The following is a 21,010-nucleotide window of genomic DNA, read 5'->3' as shown; positions in this document are numbered from 1 at the left end:
TATTTTTCTACACAAAATTAATTTTACCTTACATCTTTGAACAAAAGAAGCAAGGCAAATAATGACAAGTGTAAGAATATAAATAATAAGTGGAATGTGGACTAATACAAACTGTTGAAAACCTCAGTATAGATTTAAACATTCTTTTATTTGTGTGGTACCATAATGTTTTACCTCAGTTGTTGAAGTACTAACGACTATTTTACTACACAAACATCTAACAGTTAATGTAATAAAGGACCGTTCATTCTATACACAATATTCTCCATCCTAAACATGCTTTCAATTTAAATTAACCACATTTATGTAAGTATTTTTCAATTACATGCACAAAATTCAATACTATAAACATACCGAAGAAACAAGGACTACTTTGGGAATAACTCACAGAAAATTAGGTTTATCTGAGGTATAACCATAATCTCTACAGTGAGTGATGTAACTCAGATACAGCGGAATAAATCAGTGCCCAGAAAATAAATAAGCTATTTTCACACTCAGAACACCTTATTTCCTCTGACTGAAACACCATAAAAACCAGGCCTTCCCACTCAACCCTCAGTAGGCATTGGAAAAGTAAAACAGAAAGGAGAAAAACTGCAGGAGAAGATAAAAACAAGAATGATGAAGTCTGGACATAATCTACCAGTCACAGTAGATAGGGTAGCAACTTGTTTTTCTATCAACAGTTTCTACATTCACCATTTTCTCATATGTTCTACTCCACATTAATTTTATTTGCTTAATTACTTCCGCAAGGACATAAATTGTCTGTAAATGTTAAAGCACAGGAAAGACACAACTTCATATCTGTGGTTACTGAACATCTTGAGGCAACACATATATTATTTCAGCTGTTAGGGACACTACTAGCACAATGGTTCATCTGACTTGCAGGAAGAAAAACAGAAAAATGCTTTTGATGACGCAGTGACAAACTCCAATTATGCACATAGCACATTAAATTTTCATTCCCCCCATCCTCCTCCATAAAAACCTCAATGCTATAATGTAGTAACAAAAACTGTTTTCTTCATGTTCGAAGACAACTTCATGTCCAGGGTTTAAAGCTACAGCTATGTAGCTGAATGCTATCAAAGAGATAAGCAATTCCTATCATAAGCAATACCCTATGCTTCTCAAAATACATCATGTATATAGGTTACAAGGAAGGGATCATCAGAAGCTAATTTTCTTTTGTAATAATATAAAGGAACTTGCATTTTAATACACAACATTCTCCCCAGATGAAAGTTTCAAAGTAGCTCTATTTTCTCTTTAAAATTTGACTGATCAATGATCTTTATTATTTCTGAAGTTAGTATTATGCTAGTATGAAGTTACTCATTGAGAAATACCTCTGTAAGTAAGAGGAAAGCCACATAATAAATATATAAACAAAGAAATAATCAGTGCAGAAAGACAAGAGCTTCAGGTCCTGGAAGCAAACATAGCAGTGGTTAGACAGTTGGTCATTAAGGATTAGAACAAAGCACCTGAAAGCAAAAAGCAGAGACTGCCCTCAGAGTGGCAATCTACAGTTCCTCAGAGTAAGAAAAAGATAGATGACTACTGGTATCATTATGTTTCCATGTTTAATCTAAGACAGTAATTCTTTCAACTCAGTTGGAGCTGATAATGTAGAAAACAAATGAACTCTTAAGAGCCCAATGAAGATTCCCTAAGAGAAAAAAAGTTTATAAAGTTTATAATAGGTGGGAAAGGGTTGCAAAACTTACTGGGTGATGGGATATTACAGATACAAAAAGGCTTGCCATCTCTGACTTTACTGAGAATTTTTGTTCAGGGATGAAGGATTGGTTTTTAAACTTGTCATTCTGTATCACAGCACATTTTGTATCACATTTGCACTTTTAACAATTAGTCAAAATAAATCTTACGCAAACAAAACACTGTTTGAACTCAATATTATAAAACTTATGATCACTGTTTTATATGAAAGCTCTTTTGTTTTTCAAGAAAAATGAGCAATGAATTGTTTGCAGAAGCCCTTACCTCCTCTGTGGACTGTGGTTCTGAGAGAACTCTGAATCACTGTCTTTGGATGTTGGAGAGCCCTTATATGTATAAAAAACATCTTCTGTCTCAGTAATATAAGAAATCTCATTTGTAAGGTTATCTACAGATGAATGTCGTGCCTTACGAATTTCATGACGTAGTCTAGGACTCCGCCTTAAAAAAGGAAACATGAAGACAAGTCAGTAGGTTGTAATCATTTGTAGAACATTCTGAGGAATTATTTCTATTCTACTGCAATCTGTGCCCTGAAGTCTTCTTGTCAGGTTTACGGGTCTCACTTTAAACAACAGATAAAACAGTTTAAATAATGAGTTTTATAAAATTTGGTACGGCACAAGGTGATCATATACTTCCACATATATAGCACTGAACTGACTGTCCATCCCATCGTGCTACCTGTACTTGTTAAAGTTATATTAATAGACTTACAAAATGACTTGGACTAAAGGAGACCTTAAAGACCATTTATTTCCAGCACACTGCCATAGGCGGAGACACTTCCCATTAGACCAGGTTGCCCAAAGCCCCCTCTAAACTGGCCTCAAATGGCTTCACGGAGGGGGCATCCACAACATGTTGTCTCTGGGCAACCCATTCCAGAACCTCACCAGAAGTGAGTAAAGAATTTCCCTCTAATATCTAATTTAAATCAATCTTCTGTTAGCTTAAAGTCATTATCTCTTGTCCTATCACTACACTCTTTGTGAAAGCATCTTTCTTTAGCTTTCTTATAGGCCCCTTTAGATACTGGGAGGTCACAGGACAATTCAGTACAGAAGGCATCTATGGAAGTCATCTAGTACAATGTCCTATTCAAAACAGTGTCAACTGAAGTCAGATGAGGCTGTTCATGGCTTTATCCAGTCAGATCTCAAAAAATGTAAAGGACATAAACTGTACAAATCCTCTAAGCAAACTACTGCTCAACTGTTTTTGTGGTAAAGCAGATTTTTCCTTAATTCCAACTTGAGCCTCTCCAGTTTCTGTTGCTTTGTACTCCCAACCTGCTGCAATGTGTAGAGCCTGACCACAACCTCCAGCTAACCTCCTCTTAAGTACTGTCATGCTGTTAATAGGCAACTGGAAAACCTCTTCTCCAGGCTATAGAATGGCAGTTGCTTCAGTCTCTCCTCACAGCAGGACACATTCCATGATAGACCCTTGCAGTACTCACCACTCACCACTTCTCTCCAAGTAGAGTAAAATTTATTAGCATCTACCCCTCAAAGACCAGCAGTTAGCCATCCATCCCATGTTACTATCCACCTGTCCAGAACACGATATCCTATTTTGGATATAATGTTAACACAGACAGTTTTAAAAGCCTTGCTAAAGTTAAGGTAAATTACACTCATTCTTTCCCTGCCATTATGTATACTCTCAAAATAACAGCATATATGTAGACACTACATATCTAGTCTGCTAGAAGACATGCAAGGTAGAAGGCTGGAAGGTAGTGATAACAATGAAATTTATTTCACCAATTAGGGGTAACAGGAGGTGATCGAGAAGGAAGGCTTTTGGTCTCCAGATGCTCAACAGATAAAGATCTCCTCATAGATGGGTTCCAAACCATTCCACCTATGACTTTTCTGCAGTACTGGCTGTTTACAGACCTGAAAAGAATTAAAAGTGAAAATCTATATGTTAATTGTATTGCATAGAAAAATTCAGCTAAATAAAATATACTTTTTAAAGTACATTACATAATTCACATTTTAAAGAATCACCTGTGCTCACCCCCTCATTATAAAAGAGCCATTTGCTGTCCCTCACTTGTTGCAGTAAAACTGTTCAGTTCATCCCTACTTCAATACTAATCAAAAACCTGGGTAAAAATAACTTTTTTCTGGAAGTTATTTTTAACTTCATTGTGTTCAAGAAGACAGAAAGGAAAACAGGAAATTTGGCATGCTCTGTTGGCACCAAGCCAAGTGCCTGACAAAACATAATTCAAATACAAGTACAACATTCTAGACGTTTTCTGTTAAAACTTATGAATTGGTAACAACTCACTATGGCTTAACTGAGCACACAACCACTTTATCTATGTGATGACTCAGCAGATAAAAACTTGTCCTAGTTTCAGCTGGGATAAAATTGTTTTCTTCAGAGCATCTGGTATGATGCTATGTTTTGGTTCTATGAGAAAAATGATGTTAATAACAAACCAATATTTATAGCTGGAGCTGTGTTGTACAGAGTCAAAGTCATTCTCAGGGCTCAAGGAGCTGGGAGAGAACAGTATTAGGACAACTGACATGAACTGGCCATAGGGATATTTCATACCATATGATATCATGCAGAAGGAGTTTTGAAGAGGGTGGAAGTTTACCTTGCTGTCTTCTGCTTGCTGGGGGATAACAGAATCACTCAGCAAGTGGTGAGGAATTAATTGTGCATTACTTGTTATATACATTCACACATAACTATCTTATATAACTATTACATGGTCATAACTATTATCCTTTTCCTTATCTCTGTCTTACTAAATAACTATTTCAACTCATGAATTCTACTTTTTTCTTAATTTATTTTTATTCTCTCCTTCATCCCACTGGGAAATGGGAGGAGAGTAAGGGAAAAACAGCATGGTGCTAAGCCACTTGTCAGATTAAACCACAACAGTCATTTTGCAATGCTGAATTCATCAGTTTATACACTGTTAATTTTTTTTATTATATAAGTCAAGGCCACACACTACAGCAAATTAATAACCTCAATCCAACTCCCAAAGAGGACAAACAATGTAGCAGAGAAAGTATACAGCAAGGAATATGCTACACAATATTGTTCTATGAGAAGACTCTCAAAAAGCTCCATAAATAGTGAAAAAACTAGCATAGTGACTAGCAATTACCAATCCCTGTAACAAGTCCCACAGTGGGCACCAAAATTGGAATAATACTAAACCAGTACCTTTTGAAACTTATTCCTTAAAATTATGTGGGCTATGCAATGCCTGTACGTGCATTGTGTATATAAACATAAGATCTTTTCATCTACTTGCAGTTTTGAAAGAGAGAAAGGTCTCCAGACATAGCATCCTGGCAAGTGTTAAGAAAGTCGCTTTCTCAATACAAGTTTGTATTGATCCATAAAAGATCTAATCCTCAAAATACACATCTCTAAACACTTAGAAAAGTTCTTTATTGTTCATTCAGCTACTTGTTTTTATTCATTTCAGCTATGATCTAGTTCTACGCAAAAGTACGGAGATCACACTTCAGTGGAAAACAACATTTTATCAGTGTTCTTATGCCTGGACAATTATTTGTGCCTTTACTGGCATCATCTATAGGCTATGCCTAGTCCCTCAGGTATGAATTCTGCAGTACTGAAAGAGATATCAAAACATGAAGAGCCAATTGGCAAAATTCTGGAAATAACTGGAAGTATGATAACACAGAATTACAGAATACAACAAGTAAGAAGGGACCTACAAGGATCTAGCCCAACTCCTGACATCATTCAGAAGTTGAATCTGGGTCCAAGTAGGAAAAAGAGAAATTAAACAAGGAACAATTCAACAGTTAAGGGGAAACACTGCAAAAGTAAAGAAAAGAGAAAGTAAGCAAGAAAATATTCTCCCAAAAACCATCAGAAAAAGCAGTTTACTGGTAAGACTATGGAGATTACAGATAATCAAAGGACTAAAGAATTCTCTGAAGTCTCATATTTTGAGAGGATAACGACATAAGACTTACAGCCCAAATGGAATGGGTACATCCCAACTTCATGTAGCAAAATAACAAGCTCTGAACTACATTTTAGATACCACTGTGAAACTACCAGCTCAATGACAGCAGAAGCCAACAAAGGAAATAAAAGATGAGAAGTGTCATGACAGTGGAATCTTAAATGGTTGGATGGGGAAATTTTTTCATCCCTATGTAACTAATTGAGATCTTTATGCACTTCAGAAATTGCCCTAACATATTAAACAGTGTTTATATAACAGTAAGGAGTAAACAATTCAAAACAAATCTGTTCAGCAAATTCTCTTACTGGATCATTAAACACATAACATTTTAACTTTGTATTGTTGCTACACCTTTTGCTGAAAAAGCAAGTTAAGACGATAACAGTAAAACAGACTCAATAACTTTTTATGAGCATTATATTGTAATGACATCATTGCGCAAAAAAAAGGAAAACAAAGTTAGACAATTTGTCCAACGGTTCACAAAGACTGACAATCACAAGCAGAACTGAGCTCTGCAACTTCAAATTCAGCTGTCGCTGACAAATCCTTCTTTCAGCATTTACATTGGGAAACACACTTTCACACAATACTTACTTTGCTGGATTTCTAGAACCTAGGGTCCAATAATGTGATAATATTTTTTTTTCATGAGGTAGTGACTTCTTTGCCTGAAAAAACGTGTGATGCTCTACACAAGACTTCCACAGATTTTTGCATGCTCTGTAATTTAACATGTTGAAGGCAACAATATGCTCTCTGGATTCATTCTGTAACAGTAAGAAAACGTATGTTTCAACATATACAAGCTGATAAAACAGAGCAAATGAGGTTATAAAGCTACCATATAAATAACAGTGAAATTACTTTTATCCTAAATAAGCAAATCAAATTCAGGAAAATAAAAATTCATCACATAGTAGATTTTAATCTGGAGATGGATGAAACGGCATGGTGACTATATGAAATTCAAATGCCAAAAACAAACCTTTTAAAAGTGTAAGCAATATTAAAAACTATTAATAAACTTACCAGTTTCTAATCATTACACTGCTAATTTAATGCAATGTTTAAGTCTATAGTGTCAAACACATTTTATATACAAGTATAACACAAAACAGCTAAACAGATTATTGGATTTCCTGTCAGATTGTCATCTTCCCAAAACTCTTTAACATTGTATTAAGGTTGTAATGTAGAAGGGAAGAATCTATCTTCAAATTCAAACTCTTCATATAAGACTTCACATCTATACATATTTTCCTTCAAGAGCTATAGCATACGAAATCATCTGTTTGATATTCTGTGAGAAGATAGCCAAGACTTTAAGTGTTCCACTTGGGGAAAATGAAAGAATCCACGATGGACGAAAGCTGCCGCTTTTCGTATCCAATCCTGCTTTCTGGATTACAACATAAAGCCAAAATAATGAGACCAAAAGGAAGCAGAATATGAAGCTTCTGCTGTGCAGATTCTCACTCGCAACTTCAGTGCTCAGTGGAACATAGGTATGACACAACTGCACCACCAAAATTCATGTCCTGAAGAACTGTAGCACTTGTTGAGCCACTTCAGGTTCCAATCCTCAAGAAAGTTTTGCACAAGATACATCTTGGGTTAGTTACTGAGGTTATCAAACATAAATAACAAAGCAGAACAAAGAGTAAAGCAAAGAAGAGAAAGGTATGTGTCATAAACAAGCTTAACGCCTATCAGAACTCAGCATCTCTGTAGAAAAAGAAAAAAAAAAGGGCACAATTTGATCGCTCATCTTTTTCAAGTATTTTTTTTCTGAACTTTGTCACTGCAGCATATAATTAGTCAACAAAGCTCTCTTTCTAGTTCATACTTCTGAGAAAGTAAGGATTTGAGTAGCAAAGCCGATTTATTAAATGATTCAAAGACCTAACAAAACTTCCTACTACAGTCTAGCAATAAATCCCATGGATGACACCTGGACTTCTAGCTGCAGGGTTCTTTTGTTTGTTCACAGCAACAGATCAGTTTAGAAGTACATACAGACAATTCTGGGCAGAATAATCAAGCTAGTTTTCTTGCATTCTTTTTTTTCTGTGCAACGTTTTAAAAATGTCACGCATCAGAAAACTATGCCACATTCTGCGAAGTACTTGAACTAGCGCTGAATGACTTCATTTAGAGATTCTCTATAGTGGAAACCACAATGAGAATCTCTACGGGAAGCTAAAAACGACCTGCCCCTTTGCCATCTTTGGCATTGCTAGGCATTCAAATGATTGTAATCTTTATATTTCCTGTATCTATTACAAAATGGAAAAAAAAACCCAAGTTTTTTGTAGGATTAGTTTGTTCACCCTGTATGGGTATTGCTAGGTCACAGCCTGAACCAGTGGCTGAACACGAGGTGAAAAGATGTGGATAACCCGGAGAGCTCAGGTGCAAGGAATGCACCTGAGTGACAGAGAGGGGTCGACCCTCCTCACCTTCATTTAAGGATTAGCAGCCAAGTGAGCAGGATCTCTATTCAGAGATTGTGCCCTTCTTCAGACTCCACCAGCTTTTTGGAAAGGGTAAGCCAGTTTTCTCTGTATCATTTTCTGAAGTAAATCCTAATGAATACCTTTACGAGCATGCTCCTATCCTCATAGAAGGTACTATCATCACCTTCCATTGCAGCACGCTCTCAACGTACTGGAACCAGTTCATCTTCATCAGCTCACCACAGTTACTTCTAATTAGCTTATACAAAATAATATGTTCAAGCCCTGTGAAATTTTAACTCAGAAATTCTTGTGAGATAACAAGCATACAGCACTTGAACTTCTAAGGAGTAACAGCATTTCTGACCTACTCTCTGTTGGCTGAATACCACTTAATGCATTTTATACTACTCCAGAGAACAATTTAAAGGATATTTCAGATATTTCTGTTGGCCTGGAGCACTGGTCTTTTAATAGGCATAAAAATCTGTTTATCTGAACGTCTCAATTATGTACTGAAAAGTGTAAAGATAAGGACTTAAGTACACTTAATATTTCATTTTTTTAAATTGAAATTTGAAAAAAAAAAAACAATTTGGTCACAATTAAATTTCTGTCAACTGCTGACACAATCTTAAGTACTTTTACATAGGCTGAGAATTTAAATATGGACATACGCTAAGATAAGTATCTTAAAGAAATTTTAAAAACATCTGTTCAATTTTTACATTAAGAAAATCTTTTGTTAACTAGGTCTTCTGGCTCACTAACAGGCCATCTTTTAAGTCACACCACAAAATTCTATGTACCATTTCAAAAGCTGAAGAGTATTCTAGTAGGATCCAAAGATTTAGTACTTGCCATCATTCTCAAGGGAAGTTCCGAAAGAATAGTATTCTAGTCATTTTTCAAGAAGTGAGGATTGGAGAAGTGTGCCACCATTAAAGTAATGGGAAGAACTCTCAACAGCTAAAATAAGCGTCTTACTAGTTTAACATAAGGGGAGAACTCTCATCAGCTGTATGCCTATCTCATCACAGAGAATTTGGGCATGTCTACAGCATAGGAGGTAAAAACATACACTAAAATGCAGAAAAGGAACAGTTATTCTCAAGCATTACATAAGCACACAGGTTCTATTTTGGAAGCTTCAAAATGTTGCCTGTAAATTAGCATAGCTTCTATTCCTATTATAAATCTTATACCCTTCATTAAGTCTAAGTAACGTGGGCTTTTAAAACATCAGACATCCAGTAGCTCATTAGTCTTGCTTTCCAGTACTTCTGTAGCTTTTTAGTAAAAACAGAAATACTGCCTACTTCTTTCAAATAGCAGATCAATAGACTGAAGCAGTGAGATGATAGAAGTGGAGATGAATAACAGAAAGAGCGAGACAAAGTATGTTGATTCTTCAAAACAGTGGCATAAGGAAAAAAAGGAGCAGGAGAATAAATCAAGGAAACAGAACATATAATAGATGACCACAAATTCACAGCCTTTAAGAAATGATGTAGATTTTAAAGAAAATCTACATATGACATGCAAAATTCTGAAGTGCTTTTGTTGTCATCTTTTATAAAATATTGCCTACTAACACACAGCATCCACTCTGCTTTCTTCACTGTCTTCCTTCCACCTTCCCTACTTACAGCCTTATTAACTTATTTTCCTCTGTACCTCCAAGCAAAAGACCAACACAACATCAGCCACTGGCAGTCACAAACTATTCAAGCAACCCAGCGTTCAAGAAAAATGCAATAGCAGTCCAGCTGCTCCTCATTCCCACAGCAGACTTTCCAATGCAGCATCATTAGAGTACTGCAGGTATGCAGACTGCTGCCCTACGTTTCAAGCAAAGGGGAGATAAAGGACAAGGGATGACTGTATCTAAAGGTTTAACAGTTTATCTGGTCTGTTTTTTCATACCTACTAAGAAAGAGTGAAAGGTCTTGTAGCCAGACTCACTTTCTCTACAGTTCTGTAGCTCTAAGCATGACACAGCACGCATTAATGTTATCTCATATAGGCCTACAGTTATATAAGAGATTGGTAGAACAAATTAAAGACTTTGAAATGTCATCATTTAATGAAAGTTCAAATGATCAAACCTCAAAAATGCTACTCTTTTCAAAGGTGACACTGGTCTCCAGAAAGAGAACTTCTATTTGACAGCAGTAAAGTCTTAAAACCATTACACACTGATGCTGCATTTCTCCAAATTCTATAAAATTAAGCAGATTTAGTAGATTCATTGCTGTGAGGTACTCTACGGGGCGCAGGGAGCAACAAAGAAAAGAGCAGCAGCTAGTAACAAGTAAAACGCTAGGTTATTAAACACTGAAGAAAGGATGAACAGCTGTGTTTCCCTGAAATATACAATGGAAAAGATACCAGAGTTAGAAAGACGTAGTCCAACAGACTGAGGGTGGAAAGACTCCAAGTTGGAAAGGAAACAAGAGTGGGAAATGAGTGAGCATAAAAGAACCACAATAGCAAAGGCAAGTTGATAAAAAACAATTTCAAAAGGAAGTTAACATAACAGAGCATCTACAGGTCCAGCCATCTGTTACCTTAAGTTTAAAAGGCAAAAATTTGAATACAATTGCTTAAGAAAAAAAGTGAAATGACTACTTACATGTTTTTGCCGTTGTTGTATAAAAAACTTTTTCCTTTTAAAGGAAATTTTTAATATGTTCACCCTAGAAGAGAAAGGCAGACCTTGAAACACTAAATAATGTTTGAAGGGAAAATAATGATAATATAAAAATAACATGGTGTGCAGCAAGCGTAAGAGATTACAGTTGTTAAACATTCAGTGAAAAATATGCAATCATCTCCTGTATGTTGAGTGGCAAATAGATGTCAAGAAACTCAAAAAATTTTAGCTAAGGAGGAAAGGTCTTTTGAAAATTAGGGTTCTTCCTCATTTACTCTTTAAATAGCTCACATAGCACTTCTTTCCCACCAAATCTATTCTTGCAGTAAAAACTTGATGACATCCTTTACCAGCTGCACAAATGTTAAATGCGTCAGGTTTGTATAGCTTAAGAATTATATGACAACTGTGACTAAAAGAACAGAATTTAAGACCTTAATGATGTGACAAGATTGGTTGAACAGTATCTAAAATTGCCCAGAAATTTCACAGAGCTTTAAAAGATAATGTACTCCTCTTAACAACAAAAGCGTTGTAATCATAGTCAAACTTGACAGATGAAAACTGTAAGAATGAGTGTTAATCTTTTTTCACATATTATTAACGCTGTAAAAAAATACAACAAACTATGTAGCTGAAATGAATACTTTTCCATACATATGTGGTATGAATAAAGATTTTCTAAGGCTAGGGTTACACTGGAATTGGTGCTTAAGGATACAATCAAAATGAAAAGTGTTTATCAGTTTTGCTAGATTAAATAAATTTCTAGGTTCCCACACATTTTCCTACAGCTAAACAAGATTCTTCTGAATTCTTAGTTCTTTTCTACAATACTTTTATTCAATAATTGAAACCTACATGTTCTGGAAAAAAAATTCACTGTCTGTAATCAGGTGGAACCATATGGATAGGAGAAAGCTATTTCAGGTCTGATCAATGTTTGTGGAAAAAGCCATCTATACCACACAAAAGATTTTCAGAAGGTTGGTACTAAAAGTCTTGAAATATTCTGTCAACTGCTAACATTTACAGCATCTTAGATTTCCAAATACAAAGCATATCAAAGATCATCTCAGTTCTTAACATGGTTTTCACATCACTCAGCAAGTAGAACAGCAGCATATAACCCATTCTCCATTCCTGTGCAGGATGCACTGTCACAGAGCAACTCTCCTTGTTCACAGAGCAGATCATATATGCAAGTTACAAACAATTGAACTGAATGAACAATTCCTACTATTGTATAAAAGGGGTGGAAAACCAAACCTGCACTCTTCCAAAAAAAATATTTTCCTCTATCAATTACAGAACCACAAATGAACAAGAATTTCATTCATAGTATTCCTAGGCAACCAAGTTGTTGTTCCAGGTACTGGAAAATTTAAAATAATACCCACCTTTTTTGTAAGGAAAATTCTAGAAATATCTGCTCCACTTGACTTGCTGCCTCAAGTGATAATGATCTGTACTGTATATCTGTAAGCTCTGCATTCCCATCTTGCCCACAAGTCATATAAATTTGTAGTAGTACTTACTGAGGTGGGACTCATTACAATCTATCTTAATGTTAGTGCTACTCTGGCTGAAGCAGTACTTTTCTAGTTTCTTTCCTTTCACGTTTCTTTACTTTTGCTTACACTTCAGCGTTTGGAGTTGTTCACATAGTTGCTGTCACTGCTCTTACACTAATGCGGTGCCAGTAGGAATACAAAATACAAATGAGTGACCTTACAGAATAAGCATAACATCCTCCAGCTAACAACAAAAAGGTAGCCAGCATCTTAAAACACCAAGACTCTCTCCATCTCTCCCCACTTCTTTTAAAACAATTTTCTGCATGACCACATAACCACTTCATGTCAAATCAAGTCAATAAGTCTCTTTTATTTCATTGTATATACAACATACCTCTCAATTCCACTCATTCTTAAAGCATAACTAAGCCTATTTAATTCAGTGACAAACAACACTTGCTAATCTGTCAGTTTTATGTAACATTAACACAAAATCATTTGCAGCACTACGCCTATTAGTCAAGGCAATGTTCATGTACAGCACAAGTCACAGACTAAAGCAAGAGATTAAGGCATTGAAGGATTTAGATTTAACAAGGCTTTGAAGGTGTCACATCCAAAATAGGAGCTGAATGGATTGCGGTTATTCTAACAGGTGCCCCTACCGCTTACCAATCATCTGTCCAGTGAACATGCAGCTTTCATGAAATATCAAAATTCACTATTTATTTTTAAAATGCTCAATAGCTGAAGCTCAGTGACAATGATACATTTTTGGCTTCTGTCTTTCTACCATTCACAAAGGTCAAAGCAGATTCGTCACTCACTGAACCATAGTTACTCATTTCTGAGCACCATGGAGGTTCTGCTGCTAACAGCTGGTATTTTTTGACCCAAGGAAAAATACTTCTTAGATGTAATTCTTACAGTTTGCCCTAGGAAGATTCAGTAGGAAAGCTCCTGTCAAATGTTGTCTATGTAAGATTTAGTTCAGAAGTTTCTTGATTTTAGCTAGCAATGAAGCATATATTCCTTTAGCAATTTCTCTCAAGTTATCAAAGCAAAGAATCCGCATCCAGTGAACAGCATATAATACACTACCTTTGCTGCTGATGTAGAACAGAGACCAGCCTGTATACTTTTGCCTTTAAGATATTTTACCTGCCAAACAAACCTGGAAATGATCACATAATAGTAAAGCACCCCAAGAATAATTTTCTAGAGAATATGAATTTTTGGGTTAAACCCAAAGTTATATTTAAAACTGCCTTGACTTCTGTTGCCTCTTCCCAAGTGCTCAGCTCCTTACAAACTTTGCTTTCATTGAAAATCCTCCCTTTACCAAGGCAGGGCAATCTATTCACTGCCTCTCTGTTTCCAAACACTTTTGGTTCCCTTTGACTACTACCATACAGCACAGTTGTATTGATATCCATTAATGCTGCAGAGCACTTTGGTGTTGGAATGAGTGCTTTGACGGTGTTTGCTGCCACCTTGAGTTTCATCATGTTTATGATGGAGCCTCCCCGGTTCACAGGAAGAGATGACTTACTATAGGCAGTTACATAAAAAGACTAAATAACAATTCCAATTATCTGAATAGGTTTTTGCATTCTCAGGCACAGTGTTTCATGAGGAGCCTCCTTCATGCTTTCAACACAACCAACATACATTAAAACTACAGATACTGCCAAAATGCATTCCACTTTGACGCCTAAAAAGAAATTGAAAGTATACACTACAAGCGCGTACAATACTAGCTAACATACTTACCTGACCATTTATTTATTTACTTTTTTTAATGGGTAAGGAGGGATTAGAATGGAAGAAATGGACACAGTTCCTGAATCAATAACTATAACCTACTCTGAAAATACCTAAAGTCATCCCCTATGTAGTGGGGTTTATGCCCTTCATTCCTTGCAAATACAATTTTAAAGAAAGAGTAGGAAAGCTTGAAACAATTACAATAGCAGTTAATTGAAAGTACTAGCACCCATAACTGCTGTTTCAGGAGAGAAAGTTACTCAAACTGAAAAAATGTTTTTGTTCCCACCCCAATTCTTTTCTTGTTTTGTTTTGTTTTTGTCAGTTACAGTTTTATGTGCAAAATGTTTTAGCAGCTGTGTTTTATTCCTGAAGAGCAAGCAGGAATAAAAGTACTTAGATTGCTTCAAAAGTAACATCTACTAACATGATAAAATAGGAGACATTATGGTTGAAGAAGTTCTTGAATTATAGGATGTTGTGCATTCCTCTTGCCTTATGTGCTGTAAAGCACTGTTTCCCTTCTATAAAAAATACATACTATTGGATTTTAAGATGTTGTCACTATGGTTTTCAGGTGTTACTATTGCCTGTTCGTGCCAAAGGTCACTAAAGTTGGCAAAGCCTTGCAAAAGATAGAAAATATGCCTGCAGTTGCAAATTTTTAAAATCTGCAGCTGTTTCAAGAAGCTGGGAGATTGACATATGAAAGGATGGAGCTCAGGGCACAGAGATGAGAGATAAAAGTTTTCTATGCTGTAGTGTGCATTAGAGGAGGAAAAAACCCAAGACACTACTGTGGTATATGAAAGCATTATTCACATGCATTTGTGATGGCTACAGTATATTTAAGTTGAAAGAGAAGTCACTGCAATGAAAAGAAAATCCAGAGACTACATGGTACATTTACCATTCAAATTTAAATGGAAACCTATTTTATTATTTTATCCTAGGAAATACCTATTAGATTATGCTCCTAATGATCTGAGGGAAGAACTTGTGCATTTAAGGAAGATTGCTTATAGGCACTTCTTGCATAATCAAGGTGCAAAAAGTCAGTAAACTCACTGAAATGCATTATCCTGTCATGAACACAAGAACTTAATAGTTTTACTGAAAATTTTCTCCAGAAAAACTGTTACAAATTATGTGAAGAAATTATGTATAACATGATAAAACTACTTTCTAATCTAATTACACTTATTTTAAAGAAGAGGGAAACGTTCTTTTCTTTCTAATCCAATCAAAAAAACCTACGGAAAAGCCAAACGACTATATCACTTGCCATTCACTTAACAGGTCTTACTATAATATAAATAAACTACATAAATACTATTCATAATGAGAGCTTCCCTAATTTCTGATGTCATTCACATTAGACATCTTGTATACTCTTCTTCCTATAGAGAATATTTTCTAAAACGCTGTCAGATATTGTCAGAACCACAGTACAATGAAAAAGTCTCTTCCCTTACAGACTCTAAATCTTACAAGTTACCATTAGACAGCCTTGTCTGATGACATCTAAAAATTTACGTGTTAGACTATTCCTGTTTCAATAAATCCAATATTTGAAGTAATTCACTTTGCATTTCTATGAAGCGAATATCAGATCATTAGCTGTTGAGCTTCCTAGTTATGCTGATTTAAACAGAAAAGCCACCAAACATCTTTACGAACAACAGCAGCACACATCTTTAAAACCACAAGGTACTCCTATTTATACACTGTCACATCTGTGTGAATGGACTCAAACAAGATTTCACATAGTTCAAGTAGTTCAAAAGTCCTTAAGAATTAAAAAGTTTCATTTTCACCTCAGCGTAAGGAAATATGTTAATTCATAAAGAACAAAATTATATACTACAAATTTCTGTGAAATAAATGTTAAAGCAGATGAGAATACAATTTGAAAGACCAGATATAATTCTTCAATAATAAACGAATTTACCAGGGATAGAAGCTTGTGCAGATGAGTTTTCTATACACAGCAATTCCACTGGATGCAATACCAATCATGAGATCTAGATTATGGAGATCCTGCAACAGAAAAGTACTGTAAGAGCAGAAGCATAAGTTTGTGCGATTCCTATTAATCTACTTATAAATTCATTTTCAAGTTTTCTATACTTAAAATATAACTCCTGTGGCAAAAATTCAATCACTTGTTAGGATTTATTATTTTTTTTTCCATCTTTTCTGTGATCCTATCTACTAGGTACTGCTGTCACTAAAACAAGCTGTAATGCTAACCTAACTATATTGAATATTCTTTAAGACACTAAAGTTTCCAGCCTAACCTTACACTAGTTCAGCACTGGTAAATAAGCTGAAATGTTTCTCAAGATCAGCCAGTCAAAATTTTCGAAATGCAACAAAATTTGTCTTATTCTAAGCTGACCTCCAAAGAGGTCTTACCAAAGACTCGGCAAGAGGTAGCCACAATTCTGCGTATGCTAAACCAATATGAACATGCATATGAATATTTGATACACAAAACTGAATCAATTGCTAATTAAGAAAGAAACGTGTTAGCTTAACATGCTAAACTGGAAAGATGCATACATAATTTACAATAGCTTTATGATTACTGAGACAGTAGAGAAAAAAAATAAAAGCTTAAAAATAAAACAAAAATTTGAGGTTTACAAGAAAAAAAGAGGAAAGCTGAATGCTCAATTTGAGGTGAAACCCAACCTGATGTTACAAAAATTACAAATCCTGGCTTACATTTTCTCTGTGATGGACCTGTGATAGTACATCATAGACAAGTTTCTAAACAGAGCAGAATATGTGCATATGAACCCACTAGTTAAAATATCAGGTCTGACTCAAATGTAGCTTCAGATTACTTTGCAAAGGATGGCCACAGGTTCTATTAGAGCCTTCAGTAGCTTAGCTGCTCCTCTAGATGGTACTCTGTGCTCACTGAAATACACGTAATTCTCATATATCCAATCCCTATTTCATCATATTAGTAAAATACAGAAGAATAGACCATGTACCACATGAACTAAAAACAGTGAAAAGTCTACAGCAAATCCTTTAAAAATGGTTGAATAAAACTGTGATACAGGTATATGACTGAATTAAGCTGAATCCAATTTGCAACAGTTTACAAACCTGTGAAATATCACAGTACTTCACAAAGAATGTGTATAACCTAAATATTAATAAATAATATATCAGCACTAAAAATTGACAAGAGAGACACCATTTCTAAGAGTTTAATAAACGAAAATTATATAGGTAGCTGTACAAACAAGCTTAATCTCAGAATAGTGCAGAATTCACTGAAATGATGAACAATTCCCTGCAGCAGCAGAGCTACCTGCTGCCCCACTTGTCCAAAGGCAGCTGCGACAGGAGGTGGTTGAACCTCCATCTGAAGATGTTCCTGGCTTGCCACAGTTTATGGCAGCATAATACAGAAATCTAGAACTTGCACCTCTTTACTGTAATGTGCTGGGTAAAAACCGGAAGAGTTTTGGCAAGGGAATACATCTAATTAACTGCTTTTGTCCTGATACCACCTACCTAACACAGAGCAGAAGCCTGTGTTACTGGAACTTGAAGCTTACTCCAAGCTCCTGCTTTAAAGAAAAAATAATATTAAAAAAAATAATAATAAATCAATAGTCTGAAGGAAAAACAGCTTAGGAGAAAAAAAAAAAAAAAAAAAAAGCCTAAATAATTTACCAGAAAAAGAACCGTAGAATCATAGAAAATTCCAAGTTGGAAGGGGCCCATAAGGATCATCGAGTCCAATTACTGGCTCCACACTGGACCACCCAAAATTCAAAAACCCTATGTCTGAGAGCATTGTCCAAATGCTCCTTGAACTGCATCAGCTGGGGGCCATGCCCACTGCCCTGGGGAGCCTGCTCCAGTGCCTGACCACACTCTGATGGAGACTCTTTTCCTGATGTCCTGAGAATTAGCTAAACACTTGATGGGGATTAAGTAGGCCAAAGCACTCTATTTCTTCTAGAAGCTGTGCCAAAACAAACTTCATATTCTGCCTCTACCTCAGTCCAAATACCTAATCTTCCTTGCTTATTCATTTAAGGAATTCTTCTGTATTAAACAAGTAATCTGAAAACAAGATCTTGGACCAGTGTAAAGAAATAGGGTCTCACAAAAGAAAGATGAGGTAGATGGGCACTTCCCTTACAAAGCATCTGTGCTACTGAACTGCGCTAAGAACTGTCCCGCATATACTTCTTTTTCCTTCTTTCTTTATAGAGATAAGCACACAAAACAAACAAAAAACCCACAAACAAGGTAAAAAATGATCATATCAGTGATCTTGTTAATTAAATATTCATTGATTTTTAATTTCAAATGCAATCACCAATAAGACTTTTGTAGACATGGAAATAGCATTGATTCTGCAGGTATCCCTCCAGTTTCTATAAGTTCCCCTCCAGAATAGAAACAGGTTAATATCAGAACAATTATTCATCAGATCAGATAGTGTTCTAAAGTAAAAAGAAGATATAGTACAGAATTCAAGAAACCTTGATATAGTTTTGAGGCATTAAATTTACTCCTGAGTTTCTTAGTATCAGTTCATTTTTGAATATAACTGAACTCTGTTTAAGACACTACTCAAAGTGTTCTGTTTGGTTGTTAGAAGGACGCACACACTTAAGTTCTGTAGAATGTTTGACTTCACGTAATAGAACACTAAGATTAAGGAAGCTAGGCATTCATCTGATGTTCCACATCTTCATCATAGAACAGCCTGGGTTGAAAAGGAACACAATGATCATCTAATTTCAACCTCCCTGCTATGTGCAGAGTTGCCAGCCACTAGAGACATCATCCAAAAGCATCCCTCTCTGGACCACCAGTACAAGAGGATCAGTTTCTTCTGTCTATTGGCATACAGGCCAATACAGTTGTTACCCACTTTCTCTGCCACATAGAATATTTAAGACTAAGATTATTTTATCCACAAGGAAAGCTGAATTACAAGGATTCACAGAGGAAAACCTTTCAAAACGTCAGTTTTGTAACTAGCCTCTGCTAACACCTGTTCAAAGCACTGGGATTTGGCAAGTCACAAAGGATGATTTAAGAACAGAATTAAGCAAGGAAGGCTATGAAGAGCTATGCCAAATACCCCTGTCAAAGCTGGGGTATCATGTAATAATCTCAGTAAAGATGTGGTGAGGGGAGATATGTAACCTTCACTGCAGACTTCAAAACCAGAGACCATTTCAGCAGACTTGTTCAAACTTCAGAAAAGTATTGTTTACAACTGACATGAACTACCAGATGAGACCAAATGATGAATACTCTTCTGTAGGACTGATGCTGCAGCACAGGCTTACAACTTAGCAAATGAGAGAGTACCTACCAGGACAGAACACCAGGAATGTCCACTCTGATGAAACCCAGTACTATTACTTTTCTCATAGGCTTTGAAAAATAAATGAATTGCAACAAAGGTATTAATTCAGATGGAAATAGTAGCAAAACAATATGCATCTTAGCTGCCTGGAATAGAGATGCTTTGACTCAAACGTGTACTCTATTTGATTCAGATCATACAAAAAATACTGTTTGGTGTCAGGTAGGGTAGGTGACCATGACTAGTAGTCAGCCATCCTGTGCCATTAGATGCAAAAGAATGCACTGAAAATAAGAAATAGACTGTTTAAGCAGTATTTCCAGAGAACGATACTATTCTGAACTGAAATCTTATTTGGCTGAAAAATGTCTCGGTCCGCTCTGAACTGTCCTTCCTATTTGACACTGATCTCTACTAACATCCTGTGTATATTTTAATAGCCTACAATTCAAAAAGTTTATAGGAAATTTAAATAATTTTAGAAACTGCATCCCATGAATTCTAAGAGAATAGAATGTTTGTCTCATCATAAAAGTCTGGAATTTAAGGTCTCTTATCAAAACAGTAAGCGACCAAAAAAGTTAAAAGGCACAGACTGATGAACTAAAGGCATACAGGGAAATCTGAGGTGTGATGGGTAAGGGGCTCTTCAGCAAAGCACAAATTTCACGGAGATAACAGAATGGACAGTGAACCCAGACAAAGCCAGATTTAAGATACTCATTTAACATAAGGGTAAATTTTTACATTGACAAATCACAGGGTCATAGCACGCATGAACAAATTTCCGGTATCACTTACCCACAACCTCCGCATTTGAAACAATGTATCCTAACAGTTATCAAGTAAAACTGGCCTCTCCTAATTCCCCTATCAGATGTTATGAGCATAGTTTTCATATTTTAATCCCTTCAGTTTTTTCCTTCCCTTTCTACTCCCACGTTCCCTTAAAAATGGCCGCTACTGCTTTTTAAAATAATTTTTCCATGAGTATGAAAGTAATTACAGTAGCTTTATACGTGAGTAGTTTAGGGATCTTTATTAATTCAATGCACTCATTCATTTGTGATAGCATACATAAAAAAAACAAACAAATTTTACTGAGGAAAGAAAACGATCCTATTCACTGCACACGGTTGCAAAAGATCTTGAAGACTGTTTAGCCCAGCCATTCATCCCCCACCGATATTTCCCCACTAAACCACATGTTGTAGTGCTACATCTAAATGCTTCTTGAACACCTCCAGGGACCGTGAGTCCACCACCTTCTGGGCAGCCTGCGCCACTGCCTCACCACTCTTTCTGAAAGACATTTTTCCTAATATCCAACCTGAACATCCCCCAGTGAAACTAATGATATTTTCATTAAAATCCTCAATATCAGCATTATCAATAAATCTCAATGCATGTTAGTAAAAACAGCAGTCATCTTCATTAAGGAGCTCAACCTTCTGCATTGCACTTCACTAGGTTTTTATGCTGTAAGCTATATGCCAAAATAGTTCACCA

At 35.8% G+C, this 21,010-nt stretch overlaps 1 protein-coding gene across 4 annotated transcripts in view; it reads right to left on the bottom strand.

Moving 5' to 3' along the window:
• The window catches only part of PTPN3 (protein tyrosine phosphatase non-receptor type 3), a 115,542-nt gene that overhangs the window by 43,709 nt on the left and 50,823 nt on the right, over window positions 1-21,010 (bottom strand). For all 4 annotated transcript variants that reach the window (XM_048940109.1, XM_048940108.1, XM_048940110.1 and 1 more), the window contains 5 exons: window positions 16,094-16,182; window positions 10,838-10,901; window positions 6,341-6,513; window positions 3,522-3,656; window positions 2,017-2,193 (listed from right to left, as the gene is read on the bottom strand). In XM_048940109.1, the coding sequence (XP_048796066.1) occupies window positions 2,017-2,193; window positions 3,522-3,656; window positions 6,341-6,513; window positions 10,838-10,901; window positions 16,094-16,182 (638 nt within the window). The remainder of the gene's footprint in view (window positions 1-2,016; window positions 2,194-3,521; window positions 3,657-6,340; window positions 6,514-10,837; window positions 10,902-16,093; window positions 16,183-21,010) is intronic.

This window comes from Lagopus muta, chromosome 3, assembly GCF_023343835.1.
Source record: "Lagopus muta isolate bLagMut1 chromosome 3, bLagMut1 primary, whole genome shotgun sequence".
NCBI lineage: Eukaryota > Metazoa > Chordata > Aves > Galliformes > Phasianidae > Lagopus > Lagopus muta.
The sequence above is the reverse complement of the archived record's forward strand: the minus strand, read 5'-3'. Positions and strand labels throughout refer to the sequence as shown.